The sequence below is a fragment of the Trichomycterus rosablanca genome, chromosome 25, assembly GCF_030014385.1.
Source record: "Trichomycterus rosablanca isolate fTriRos1 chromosome 25, fTriRos1.hap1, whole genome shotgun sequence".
In the NCBI taxonomy this organism is placed as follows: Eukaryota; Metazoa; Chordata; class Actinopteri; order Siluriformes; family Trichomycteridae; genus Trichomycterus; species Trichomycterus rosablanca.
In genome coordinates, this window is record NC_086012.1 from 9871497 (window position 1) to 9885496 (window position 14000).

Genomic DNA, 14000 nt, shown 5'->3' on the forward strand with positions numbered 1-14000 from the left:
AGTATAATAGTATATGAATGTAGGCACCTGAAAAAGGAAAGGCCTTATGGATTATCTTTAACCATGCAGGCCAAACTTACTTACTGGCTTCTTCACAGTGGTGAGACTTTACAAGACATTAATGTCAAATAAACGTCTATTTGAATACATTTTATTAATAACTGATGAAATTAAACATATAAAATTAAGGTACAATAACATCTGCATATTTCCTTGTAAATCAACATTGGATTAAAACAGGTTATAAATGAAGATTTTATTCTTAAAAAAGAAATAAATACAAATAATAATACAGTGCTCAGAAGGCCACTAGTGTAAAATCCGCAATCATCCAGTAAACCAAAAACGTTTGCGTTAGTGTCCTAAAAAAAGCAACATTTCAGAGAGCGAATGGCTGTCCTTAATATTTAATTTAAATGTTAAACGTGTGACTGAAACAAAGCTCTACTCAAAATGACAAGGCACAAATAACAAATAGCAGTCATTAGTCAGTGATGGCAGCCTGTTAGTGACTTTACAGTACATGAATGTGGTAACATTAAAACCACCTCCTTGTTTCTACACTCACTGGCCATTTTATCAAGCACTTTGTAGTTCTACAATTACTGACTGTAGTCCATGTTTCCCTGCATGCTTAGTTAGCCCCCTTTCATGCTGTTCTTCAATGGTCAGGACCCCAACAGGACCACTACAGAGTAGGTATTATTTAGGTGGTGGATCATTCTCAGCACTGCAGTGACAGTTAGTGTTAGTGTGTGTTGTGCTGGTATGAGTGCTGATGAAGTTTATAAACACCTCACTGTCACTGCTGGACTGAGAATAGTCCACCAACCAAAAATATATCCAGCCAACAGCGCCCCGTGGGCAGCGTTCTGTGACCACTGATGAAGGTCTAGATTGGAAGATGACCAACTCAAACAGAAGCAATAGATGAGCGATCGTCTCTGACTTTACATCTACAAGGTGGACCAACTAGGTAAGAGTGTCTAACAGAGTGGACAGTGAGTGGACACGGTATTTACCTCATACAAGCACAACACACACTAACACACCACCACCATGTCAGTGTCACTGCAGTGCTGAGAATGATCCACCACCTAAATAACACCTGCTCTGTGGTGGTCCTGACCATTGAAGAACAGGGTGAAAGCAGGCTAAAAAAAAGTATGCAGAGAAACAGATGGACTACAGTCAGTAATTGTAGAACTACAAAGTGCTTCTATATGGTAAGTGGAGCTGATAAAATGGACAGTGAGTGTAGAAACAAGGAGGTGGTTTTAATGTTTTGGCTGATCAGTGTATAACCCCACACAAACACATATAATTTACTATAATCCAGTAATTTTGATCTATATTTACCAAAAAGTATTTTATAAAGTTGATTTAATCAAAACTAGGCAGTGTAAGAAGGGAAGTTAGAAGTAAGAGTTAAACATGGCTATACATTTCTGTTTTGGACTCACTGACTGTAAATAACGTCGCTTATTATTATCATGTTTCTGTTTATGTCTGTAGATCAGCTTTACTACTAGAGAATTCTCATGTCCAGACTACTATAAAGGCTGGAGAAATGTAAATGGTCACTGGGTTATTTTTTTACATGACATACAGTTGAAGACAAGGTTTACATACACGTGTAATGGGAATGTATTTCCTCGCAGTCTTGGGAATGTAATTATGTAATAGTTTTTTTTTTTCTAAGACTGCATTATTGGAACATGGAATTCTTTGTATAAATACATAAATAAATAAATAAATAAATACATAAATACATACATACATACATACATACATACATACATAAAATAGATATTTGAACTACAAGAGAATTCTCATGTCCAGACTTGTAATAAATGTTTGTAATATTTGATTTTGGAACTGTATTATTGGAACATGTAATTCTATGTCTAAATAAATAAATACATAAATAAATACATAAGTAATTAAATACATACATACATTAAATAATTAATAATTAATTAATAATAATAAATACATTAAAAAATGGAGATTTGAACTACAAGAGAATTCTCATGGCCAGACTTGTAATAAATGTTTGTAATATTTGTTTTTGGAACTGTATTATTGGAACACATAATTCTTTGTGTAAATAAATAAATAAAATAAAGATTTGAACTACAAGAGAATTCTCATGTCCAGAATTTTTTTGGGGGACTGCGTTATTGAAACACACAATTTTTTTGTGTAAATAAATAAATGAATAAATAAAACAAATAAAGAAAAGAAAATAGTTTGTGTAAATATAAGTTCCTTCCTAAGTTTATTCTGGATCTTTTTATTATAATTGACTAGCTGCTAACTTTCCTTGTCAAGATCTGGAAGAAAACTTTACAAGGACGCGGTGGGTTCTAATCACTGAATGCAAGGCAGGACCTTCTTGGTGACGGCGCTACCCACCATGTGACACAATATTGCAGTCACAGAAAAAAAAAACATTCACTACTTTGAGAGACATGTTTCCTACAAGTGTATATAAGCCTTTAACTTCACCTACTGAAGTTGATTATTATTTGGCAGATTTTCTTACATTTTACAGAATTTAACAAAATGTTACCTGGCAGTTGTTCCGATAATGTTACATTTATTTTGAAGTTTTATAGTAAATCATGTGATTGTCAAAACTTTAAAATAAGATTTAGAAAGAACTGGGAATTGTGCGCTTGTTTTGCAAAAGGACCTGTACTTATGTACAAAAGGACCATGTAATAATAATAATAATAATAATAATAATAAAACATCTAAACAGAAACCACAATAATAATAATAATAATAATAAACATCAACAGAAACCACAATAATACTAATAATAATAATACATAATAGTAATAATAATAAAAACAAATCTAAACAGAAACCACAATAATAATAATTAATCAAAATAAATAATAATAAAAATAACAATTATAATAACAAATAATAATAATAATAATAATTATTATTATTATTATTATTATTACTATTATTATTAAGAATAATTAAAAATAATTAATAATAATAATTAATAATAATAATAATAACAATTGATAATAGTAATATTAATAACAATTAATAATAATTATTATTATTATCATTATGAATAATAATAATAAATAACAATAATAATAACAATTAATAATAATAACAAAAAACAAATAATAATAATAATAATTAATAAAAATTATTTAATTCAATTTTTTCATTTAATTTTCATCAACCACTTTATTCTGGTCAGTGTAGTAACCACTGTCTATGTAGACACCAAGCCGGCCTATAGCACTAGTGAGATTCTAACCCATATCTCAGGAGTGTTGGGCTGGTGTAATAGACCACTGGGCCACCCAAAAGCCTAATTCAGACTTAGCTGTGAACCTGATAGGGTACAAAAAGATCATCACACAAACCAGTAACACCTAAAAGTAAACTATATGACCAAAAGGATGTGGACTAACAGGTACACAAACTCAAGATAAGAGCCATTGTCTCCAAAATGATTATTATCTAAGAACGTTACACTGTCTTTAGATGCCAGCTTTGCCATATTTCTAAAATAGCTAGGAGCAACAACAGCTCAGCCATAAACAGAAGGCCAACAAGCTCACTGGTGAGGAATGCTGAGTATAAAAGCCACCATAACATTATGACCACCTTTCTAATATTGTGTTGGTCCCCCTTTTGCTGCCAAAACAGTCCTGACCTGTCAAGGCATGGAGTTCTTCAGCAATTTGAGCTACAGTATCTCGTCTGTTGGATCAGCCAGCCTTCACTCCCCACGTGCATCAATGAGCCTTGGCCGCCCATGACCCTGTCGCCGGTTTACCACTGTTCCTTCTTTGGACCACTTTTGATAAATACTGACCACTGCAGACCGGGAACACCCCACAAGAGCTGCAGTTTTGGAGATGCTCTGACCCAGCCATCCAGGCATCACAATTTGGCCCTCCTCAAACTCGCTCAGATCCTTACACTCGCCCATTTTTCTGCTTCTAACATCAACTTTGAGGATAAAATGTTCACTAACAGGTGCCGTGATGAAGAGATAATCAGTGTTATTCACTTTACCAGTCATTGTTCATAATGTTATGCCTAGTCGGTCTATACTGACATTTAACAGTTTGGTTTAGGAAGCTGACTGGTCTGCACTGATCTCAACCTTATCCTGTTGCTGGAGGTAAATTCCTGCAGTCATATTTTAGAACCTAGTGGAAAGACTTTCCAAAAGAATCGAAGCAAGAGTGTAAGAACGAAAGCCAAATGTTTAAGCGTCCACATATTTATGACCATACAGTGTATAACACAAAATACAAATATAAACATATAACCACACGACCTTACCATTGGACAGAAATGACTAGTGCAGATTGTGTATAGTAACTGTGAACAGAGACAGCCCATCCACTGTCTGAACTGAAGTCATGTGACATAATTAGAACAAGTCCTGATTGGACAGAGCAGCATTGGAGGCCTGAACTGCCTGTCCACACTTAACAGTACAAGTGTACTTGGTGACATCAGAGGAAGTGCACTTGGTAATAATCAGCATGCTCATGTATCTGAAACACTCCAGCAAATAAAAACAGCATCGGCGTGAAAAAGCTCGAGAACCAACAGACGGAGACATCCAGAAAGATGTCGCGTGGTAACGAAATGAGTAAACGAGAGGCAACTAATTCAGTTGTTCAACCAAAACGCTTCTTTGCAAGGTAGGGCTGTCATGGTATGTAATAATAACAAATGTAAATAAATACATTTATTTGATTGCAGACAGGATGAACCTGAGATATTTCATGTTAATAAACATCCATTCCTGCATTTCAGGCCTGCAACACATTCCAAAAAAAGTTGGGACGGGGGCAATTTAGGGCTAGTAATGAGGTGATAAAACTAAATAATGATGTGATTCCAAACAGGTGATTGTAATCATGGTTTGGTACAAAAGCAGCATCCAGGAAAGGCCGAGTCTCTGATGAGCAAAGATGATCAGAGGATCTCCAGTTTGTCAACAAACAATGAACCTCAAAGAAAGATGGAAGGGATTTGCATATTTCTCCCTCTACAGTGCATAATATAATTAAACCATTCAAGGAATCTGGAGGAATTTCAGTGCATAAAGGTCAAGAGCGCAAACTTAACCTGAACGCCCGTGATCTTCCATACCTCAGACGGCACTGCATCAAGAACCGCCACTCAACAATAGCTGATATAACCACATGGGTGAGGGATTACTTCGGCAAACCTTTATCAAGCTCTACAATACAGAGTTACATGCACAAATGTCACTTAAAACTTTACTGTGCAACAAAGAAGCTTTATGTATCCATGTCCAGAAGCGGCGTCGACTTCTCTGGGCTCGGAAAAAATGGACGCCGTGTGGTCCGGACCAAAGACAAAAAGGACTTTCCAGACTGTTATCAGCAATAAGTCCAAAAGCCAGGGTCTGTCATGGTATGGGGTCGTGTCAGTGCCCTTGGTAAAGGTCATTTACACTTCTGTGATGGCAGCATTAATGCAGAAAAGTACATTGAGATCTTAGAGCAACATGTGCTGCCTTCAAGACGTCGTCTTTTCCAGGGACGTCCATGCATTTTTCTACAAGACAATGCAAAACCACATGCTGCACACGTTACAAAGGCATGGCTGCGGAAGAAGAGGGTACGGGTACTGGACTGGCCTGCCTGCAGTCCAGACCTGTCCCCAATAGAGAACGCGTGGAGTACTGTTGCACATGTTAAGACGTGTTTGCAGGAAGAATAGGACAAAATAAAAGCTGAAACACTAAAACACTTGGTATCCTCGGTGCCAAAACATCTTTTAAGTGTGGTGAAAAGGAATGGCAACATTACAAAGTAGTAAATGCTTTACTGTCCCAACCTTTTTTTGGAATGTGTTGCAGGCCTGAAATGCAGGAATGGATGTTTATTAATAAATGAAATGAAGTTGAGCAGATAAAACATGAAATATCTCAGGTTCATCCTGTCTGCAATAAAATAAAAGTCAAAGTAAATGTAAGAAACTCTGTGTTTTTTTTTTTTATTATTTGCATTTTACATGCTGTCTCAACTTTTCAACCTGGTCGAAACCATGACAGCCCTACACAAAAAAAAAGACCCAAATAAGTAAAAAAAAAGTGAACATTTTATTTCTATTAGCTGCTCTATAGATAAGTGTCATGCAGTCCATGCATATGAAAAAAGCTAAATGGTTCTAAATATAAAAATAAGTATACAAAAATGGCATAGCATTGTTTTTTTTTACTCTGAATTATCCGTTCGTCAGTCTTTTCTTGGTCCGCTCTTGTGCAATGTCTACCACTAAAGACGAAAAGATAAAACGCATGCATTCCATGCAGTGCTCCTTGCTTTGCAGCGGTAAAGCGTGTGATCGATATATATGTTCGTGTCTGCCTTTACAATGTACGCGGTTATTAAAAACACTAGTATGTTGCTCACTTGTATTTGTGTAAGTGACTGGGTGCGAATTTCAAGGTGGAGTGATCCACGCTTCGTCGCTCAGAAATCCGTCATTTGCTGATGGCAAGGCGTGTCCACCGGGCGTGAAAGGCTCGCTGTCTGTATCCGTCTCGCCCTCGGCTAAGTAGCGGTGCTCGTGGTCCCAGCCCGACCCTGTGGTGGCTCCCGACCCCCTGCGCGAGACGTCCTCTTTTTCAGCGGATATGCTGAACCCGCTGGGCGTTCGCTCCAGCTCCTCGTGCGTGACGGACAGCAGCGAGAGGGGCGTGCCTGCCCGCTGGTCCACGCACAGTTTATCGCACAGGTCCACTTGAGAGGAAAAGGAGTGGTTTGGTAGTGGGCTGATGGGCAGGACGGTGGGTCGAGTCGGGTTTGTGTGTGACAGTGAGCGCGAGTAGAAAGGGGTGTAAGGGAGAGGCGGAGTGTAGCTGCAGTACACCCGATCTCCGGTGATGCTGACCGTCAGATCGCTGCGCTCCATGGTGATGTGGGCGGGAGCTGTGAGGTCGTACTGCATGTGCATGTCCACCAGGAAGTCAAGCTTCTTCTCCATGTCTGTCACCTGCAACCATGACAAGAGGTTTTGATTGTTTTTCTAAACACAAATAACTCTCATACACTACAGTATATTGCCAAAAATATTCACTCGCCCATTCAAATCATTAAACTCAGGTGTTCCAATCACTTCCATGGCCACAGATGTATAAAACCAAGCACATAGGCATGCAGACTGCTTCTACAAACATTTGTGAAAGAATGGGTCACTCTCAGGAGCTCAGTGAATTCCAGCGTGGTACCGTGATATGATGCCACCTGTGCAACAAGTCCAGTCGTGAATATTCCCTCACTACTAAATATTCCACAGTCAACTATCAGTGGTATTATAACAAAGTGGAAGCGATGGGGAACGACAGCAACTCAGCCACGAAGTGGTAGCCACGTAAAATGACAGAGCGGGGTCAGCGGATGCTGAGGCACATAGTGCGCAGAGGTCGCCAACTTTCTGCAGAGTCAATCGCTACAGACCTCCAAACTTCATGTGACCTTCAGATTAGCTCAAGAACAGTGCGTAGAGAGCTTCATGGAATGGGTTTCCATGGCCGAGCAGCTGCATCCAAGCCTCATATCACCAAGCGCAATGCAAAGCGTAGGATGCAGTGGTGTAAAGCACGCCGCCACTGGACTCTAGAGCAGTGGAGACGTGTTCTCTGGAGTGGCTTTGGCGGTTGCCAGGAGAACGGTACTCGTCTGACTGCATTGTGCCGAGTGTAAAGTTTGGTGGAGGGGGGATTATGGTGTGGGGTTGTTCTTCAGGAGTTGGGCTCGGCCCCTTAGTTCCAGTGAAAGGAACTCTTAATGCTTCAGCATACCAAGAGATTTTGGACAATTTCATGCTCCCAACTTTGTGGGAACAGTTTGGGGATGGCCCCTTCCTGTTCCAACATGACTGTGCACCAGTGCACAAAGCAAGGTCCATAAAGACATGGATGAACGAGTTTGGTGTGGAAGAACTTGACTGGCCTGCACAGAGTCCAGACCTCAACCCGATAGAACACCTTTGGGATGAATTAGAGCAAAGACTGCAAGCCAGGCCTTCTCGTCCGACATCAGTGTCTGACCTCACAAATGCGCTTCTGGAAGAATGTTCAAAAATTCCCATAAACACACTCCTAAACCTTGTGGAAAGCCTTACCAGAAGAGTTGAAGCTGTTATAGCTGCAAAGGGTGGGCCGACATCATATGAAACCCTATGGATTAAGAATGGGAGTCACTCAAGTTCATATGCGTGTGAAAGCAGACGAGCGAATACTTTTGGCAATATAGTGTACAGTGTATCACAAAAGTGAGTACACCCCTCCCATTTCTGCAGATATTTAAGTATATCTTTTCATGGGACAACACTGACAAAATGACACTTTGACACAATGAAAAGTAGTCTGTGTGCAGCTTATATAACAGTGTAAATTTATTCTTCCCTCAAAATAACTCAATATACAGCCATTAATGTCTAAACCACCGGCAACAAAAGTGAGTACACCCCTAAGAGACTACACCCCTAAATGTCCAAATTGAGCACTGCTTGTCATTTTCCCTCCAAAATGTCATGTGATTTGTTAGTGTTACTAGGTCTCAGGTGTGCATAAGGAGCAGGTGTGTTCAATTTAGTAGTACAGCTCTCACACTCTCTCATACTGGTCACTGAAAGTTCCAACATGGCACCTCATGGCAAAGAACTCTCTGAGGATCTTAAAAGACGAATTGTTGCGCTACATGAAGATGGCCAAAGCTACAAGAAGATTGCCAACACCCTGAAACTGAGCAGCAGCACAGTGGCCAAGATCATCCAGCATTTTAAAAGAGCAGGGTCCACTCAGAACAGACCTCGCGTTGGTCGTCCAAAGAAGCTGAGTGCACGTGCTCAGCGTCACATCCAACTGCTGTCTTTGAAAGATAGGCGCAGGAGTGCTGTCAGCATTGCTGCAGAGATTAAAAAGGTGGGGGGTCAGCCTGTCAGTGCTCAGACCATACGCCGCACACTACATCAAATTGGTCTACATGGCTGTCACCCCAGAAGAAAGCCTCTTCTGAAGTCTCTACACAAAAAAGCCCGCAAACAGTTTGCTGAAGACATGTCAACAAAGGACATGGATTACTGGAACTATGTCCTATGGTCTGATGAGACCAAGATTAATTTGTTTGGTTCAGATGGTCTCAAGCATGTGTGGAGGCAATCAGGTGAGGAGTACAAAGATAAGTGTGTCATGCCTACAGTCCAGCATGGTGGTGGGAATGCCATGGTCTGGGGCTGCATGAGTGCAGCAGGTGTTGGGGAGTTACATTTCATTGAGGGACACATGAACTCCAATATGTACTGTGAAATACTGAAGCAGAGCATGATCCCCTCCCTCCGAAAACTGGGTCGCAGGGCAGTGTTCCAGCATGATAATGACCCCAAACACACCTCTAAGATGACCACTGCTTTATTGAAGAGGCTGAGGGTAAAGGTGATGGACTGGCCAAGCATGTCTCCAGACCTAAACCCAATAGAACATCTTTGGGGCATCCTCAAGCGGAAGGTAGAGGAGCGCAAAGTCTCGAATATCCGCCAGCTCCGTGATGTCGTCATGGAGGAGTGGAAAAGCATTCCAGTGGCAACCTGTGAAGCTCTGATAAACTCCATGCCCAGGAGAGTTAAGGCAGTTCTGGGAAATAATGGTGGCCACACAAAATATTGACACTTCAGGAACTTTCACTAAGGGGTGTACTCACTTTTGTTGCCGGTGGTTTAGACATTAATGGCTGTATATTGAGTTATTTTGAGGGAAGAATAAATTTACACTGTTATATAAGCTGCACACAGACTACTTTTCATTGTGTCAAAGTGTCATTTTGTCAGTGTTGTCCCATGAAAAGATATACTTAAATATCTGCAGAAATGTGAGGGGTGTACTCACTTTTGTGATACACTGTATGTCCGAAACAGCAGGATGTGAACACAGTCCCACACACAGAAGCCACACACTTATAAAAGGTGGTTGGGTGGCCATTGGTGTCTGTTACAGACCAGAAGGGTTATTATCAGAGAGCTAAGAGACAGTGGTAGCCTAGTGGGTAGAGCAGTTGGCTATCAATCAAAAGGTTGAGGGTTCGAATTTTAGCTCTACCAAGTTGCCACTGTTGGGCCCTTGAGCAAGGCCCTTAATCCTCTCGGCTGTGTAGTTGGATGATGTGGACAGCCAGGCTGTGTGCATCTTTTGCCTGTGGAGGAAATAGCCCCAGGATGTACTGAAGTACCGAAGGACGATCCACCTCACAATGTACAGAGGTCAAACTACCATATACCTACAGAGTCATTTTGGCAGCCTATAAGCAGAGATGGGTCACACGTAAGTTGCACACACAGCGACTTCAGACTCAACTCGGAGTCATTTTAAATGACTCGGACTGGACTCATGACTCGCAAAAAAATTACTCGTAAACAACAAGAGTCCCTAGCATCAGCATGTGTTCACATTAGTTACGTGTGTCAGCCATATATATATATATATATATATATATACAGTGTATCACAAAAGTGAGTACACCCCTCACATTTCTGCAAATATTTTATTATATCTTTTCATGGGACAACACTATAGAACTAAAACTTGGATATAACTTAGAGTAGTCAGTGTACAACTTGTATAGCAGTGTAGATTTACTGTCTTCTGAAAATAACTCAACACACAGCCATTAATGTCTAAATGGCTGGCAACATAAGTGAGTATACCACACAGTGAACATGTCCAAATTGTGCCCAAAGTGTCAATATTTTTTGTGACCACCATTATTATCCAGCACTGCCTTAACCCTCCTGGGCATGGAATTCACCAGAGCTGCACAGGTTGCTACTGGAATCCTCTTCCACTCCTCCATGATGACATCACGGAGCTGGTGGATGTTAGACACCTTGAACTCCTCCACCTTCCACTTGAGGATGCGCCACAGGTGCTCAATTGGGTTTAGTCCATCACCTTTACCTTCAGCTTCCTCAGCAAGGCAGTTGTCATCTTGGAGGTTGTGTTTGGGGTCGTTATCCTGTTGGAAAACTGCCATGAGGCCCAGTTTTCGAAAGGGAGGGGATTATGCTCTGTTTCAGAATGTCACAGTACATGTTGGAATTCATGTTTCCCTCAATGAACTGCAGCTCCCCAGTGCCAGCAACACTCATGCAGCCCAAGACCATGATGCTACCACCACCATGCTTGACTGTAGGCAAGATACAGTTGTCTTGGTACTTCTCACCAGGGCGCCGCCACACATGCTGGACACCATCTGAGCCAAACAAGTTTATCTTGGTCTCGTCAGACCACAGGGCATTCCCGTAATCCATGTTCTTGGACTGCTTGTTTTCAGCAAACTGTTTGCGGGCTTTCTTGTGCGTCAGCTTCCTTCTGGGATGACGACCATGCAGACCGAGTTGATGCAGTGTGCGGCGTATGGTCTGAGCACTGACAGGCTGACCTCCCTTGTCTTCAACCTCTGCAGCAATGCTGGCAGCACTCATGTGTCTATTTTTTAAAGCCAACCTTTGGATATGACGCCGAACACGTGGACTCAACTTCTTTGGTCGACCCTGGCGAAGCCTGTTCCGAGTGGAACCTGTCCTGGAAAACCGCTGTATGACCTTGGCCACCATGCTGTAGCTCAGTTTCAGGGTGTTAGCAATCTTCTTATAGCCCAGGCCATCTTTGTGGAGAGCAACAATTCTATTTCTCACATCCTCAGAGAGTTCTTTGCCATGAGGTGCCATGTTGAATATCCAGTGGCCAGTATGAGAGAATTGTACCCAAAACACCAAATTTAACAGCCCTGCTCCCCATTTACACCTGGGACCTTGACACATGACACCAGGAAGGGACAACGACACATTTGGGCACAATTTGGACATGTTCACTGTGGGGTGTACTCACTTATGTTGCCAGCTATTTAGACATTAATGGCTGTGTGTTGAGTTATTTTCAGAAGACAGTAAATCTACACTGCTATACAAGTTGTACACTGACTACTCTAAGTTATATCCAAGTTTCATGTCTATAGTGTCGTCCCATGAAAAGATATAATAAAATATTTGCAGAAATGTGAGGGGTGTACTCACTTTTGTGATACACTGTATATATATATATATATATATAAACACATACTGTACATGTCCATACATATTTTAATTTGTGACACATCATAAAATGGTGGAATACCCTACGCAGTGCACTTCACAGGAACAACTGGGGTGAATGGAACGCTCCTACAGAATTGGCGCTAAAGGTTGAAAGGCCGCTTTCTGAATCAATCAGACCTTCTGATTTAAATTGTTAGTAAGAAATGCTGTTATTTGCATTTATTCAGTTTGCCTCACACACATGATTGTTAATGAAACGCTTGATTGGCTTTCTAACGAGTTCGTGTTTTACTTCACAACCGGGAAAAGTTTGGAAGTTTTTAATTATAAGCACATTTACAAAATAACAGATTCTATTCCTAATGGGACAACACACGGTTATAAATGTAATAGCATCTGGAAGAACATAAGCTAAGGTAAGCAGTGGTTATGATTTTTTTTGCTGTGTTTTGGATTTTGACCGCTGTGCTGTGATTTATCGCGCGCTTTTGTTTTGCAATGAAATAAAACGTATCAGTTTAAGCTTTTTACTGGTACCTGGTTACGGAAAATACATGACATGACTAGGAAAGTAAAGGCAGTAAGTAAAACAGTAAAATATAGTTGCTAATCTGTTGTTGTTTTTTTATCTGAACTTACATACTATTTGTTTATTTCTAAGCTACATTTCCAATATATGTTTTGTGTAGATTATACTGACTCGTGACTTGACTCGAACCCTAGTCTAAAGACTTGTGACTTGACTCAGACTCTAGCCTAAAAACTCATGACTTGACTCGGACTCTAGCCTAAAGACTCGTGACTTGACTCGGACTCTAGCCTAAAGACTCGTGACTTGACTCGGACTCTTGACTAAAGACTCCTGACTTGACTCGGACTCTAGCCTAAAGACTCCTGACTTGACTCGGACTCTAGCCTAAAGACTCGTGACTTGACTCGGACTCTAGCCTAAAGACTCCTGACTTGACTCGGACTCTAGCCTAAAGACTCCTGACTTGACTCGGACTCTAGCCTAAAGACTCGTGACTTGACTCGGACACTAGCCTAAAGACTCCTGACTTGACTCGGACTCTAGCCTAAAGACTTGTGACTTGACTCGGACTCGTATTTTGTGACTTGTGAACATCTCTGCCTTTAAGGAGAGTGGTCTTATGGTTTTTGCTCATCTGTGCTCCATTAAGTCTGCAGTTTTAAAAATGGCATGTTAGTACCTGTCTCTCCACACGCACAAATCTGCTCATCATGCTTTGGTCCTCAGCTTCCGGCAGTGCTGCTTTCGGGAGATAAGCTTCATGTCTGACAGAGACAGAGAGAGAGAGAGAGAAAGAAAGAGAGAGAGGCGGTCAGTTAGGATTAGGTTTAGTTAGGAGTATTTTACAACCGTGACCTTTCTCGCATATAATTATGATACAGTGACTACAGCTCATATTTGCTAGTCCTCCTTAATTGACGTTTATTATTATTATTATTACTATTTTTTAATGCATCGTCAATTAAAGATAATTTAGATAGATATTCTCACTTCGGGGATTGTTGAGTTGGGTAGGGAAAAGGTGTCTTCTGTGGCTTCTTGTTTTTTGGAGTGAGTGGGGGACCAGGAGAAAGAATCAAATCTATTCTGGAAGGAAAAAAACACAAAACATGCACGATTAATTAAGGTTCTCTTGCAAAAATACCAATTGTAATGGGTGTGGTTTTTGTTTTTACCGTGACTGGAGGTATTTGATTCTGCAAAGCATGTCCAGGTGTCCTGCAGAGTACTGCTCAATCACGTCCTTCACATCATACGGCCTCAGCGTCTCCTTGAACTGCTTCTTATGCAACAGGAACATTATGATCCTAATACACACAAACAAAGCATCTTGTTATCAATA

The 14000-nt window shown here is 40.8% G+C and overlaps 1 protein-coding gene across 1 annotated transcript in view; it reads right to left on the reverse strand.

The window, feature by feature from the left end:
• Positions 1-6011: 6011 nt before the first annotated feature.
• The window catches only part of kcnq3 (potassium voltage-gated channel, KQT-like subfamily, member 3), a 69082-nt gene continuing 61093 nt past the window's right edge, over positions 6012-14000 (reverse strand). Inside the window, exons 12-15 of the mRNA XM_062987394.1 lie at positions 13834-13965; positions 13649-13744; positions 13338-13422; positions 6012-7029 (exon numbers count right to left, since the gene is read on the reverse strand). Of these exons, the coding sequence (XP_062843464.1) occupies positions 6478-7029; positions 13338-13422; positions 13649-13744; positions 13834-13965 (865 nt within the window). The 3' untranslated portion in view covers positions 6012-6477. The remainder of the gene's footprint in view (positions 7030-13337; positions 13423-13648; positions 13745-13833; positions 13966-14000) is intronic.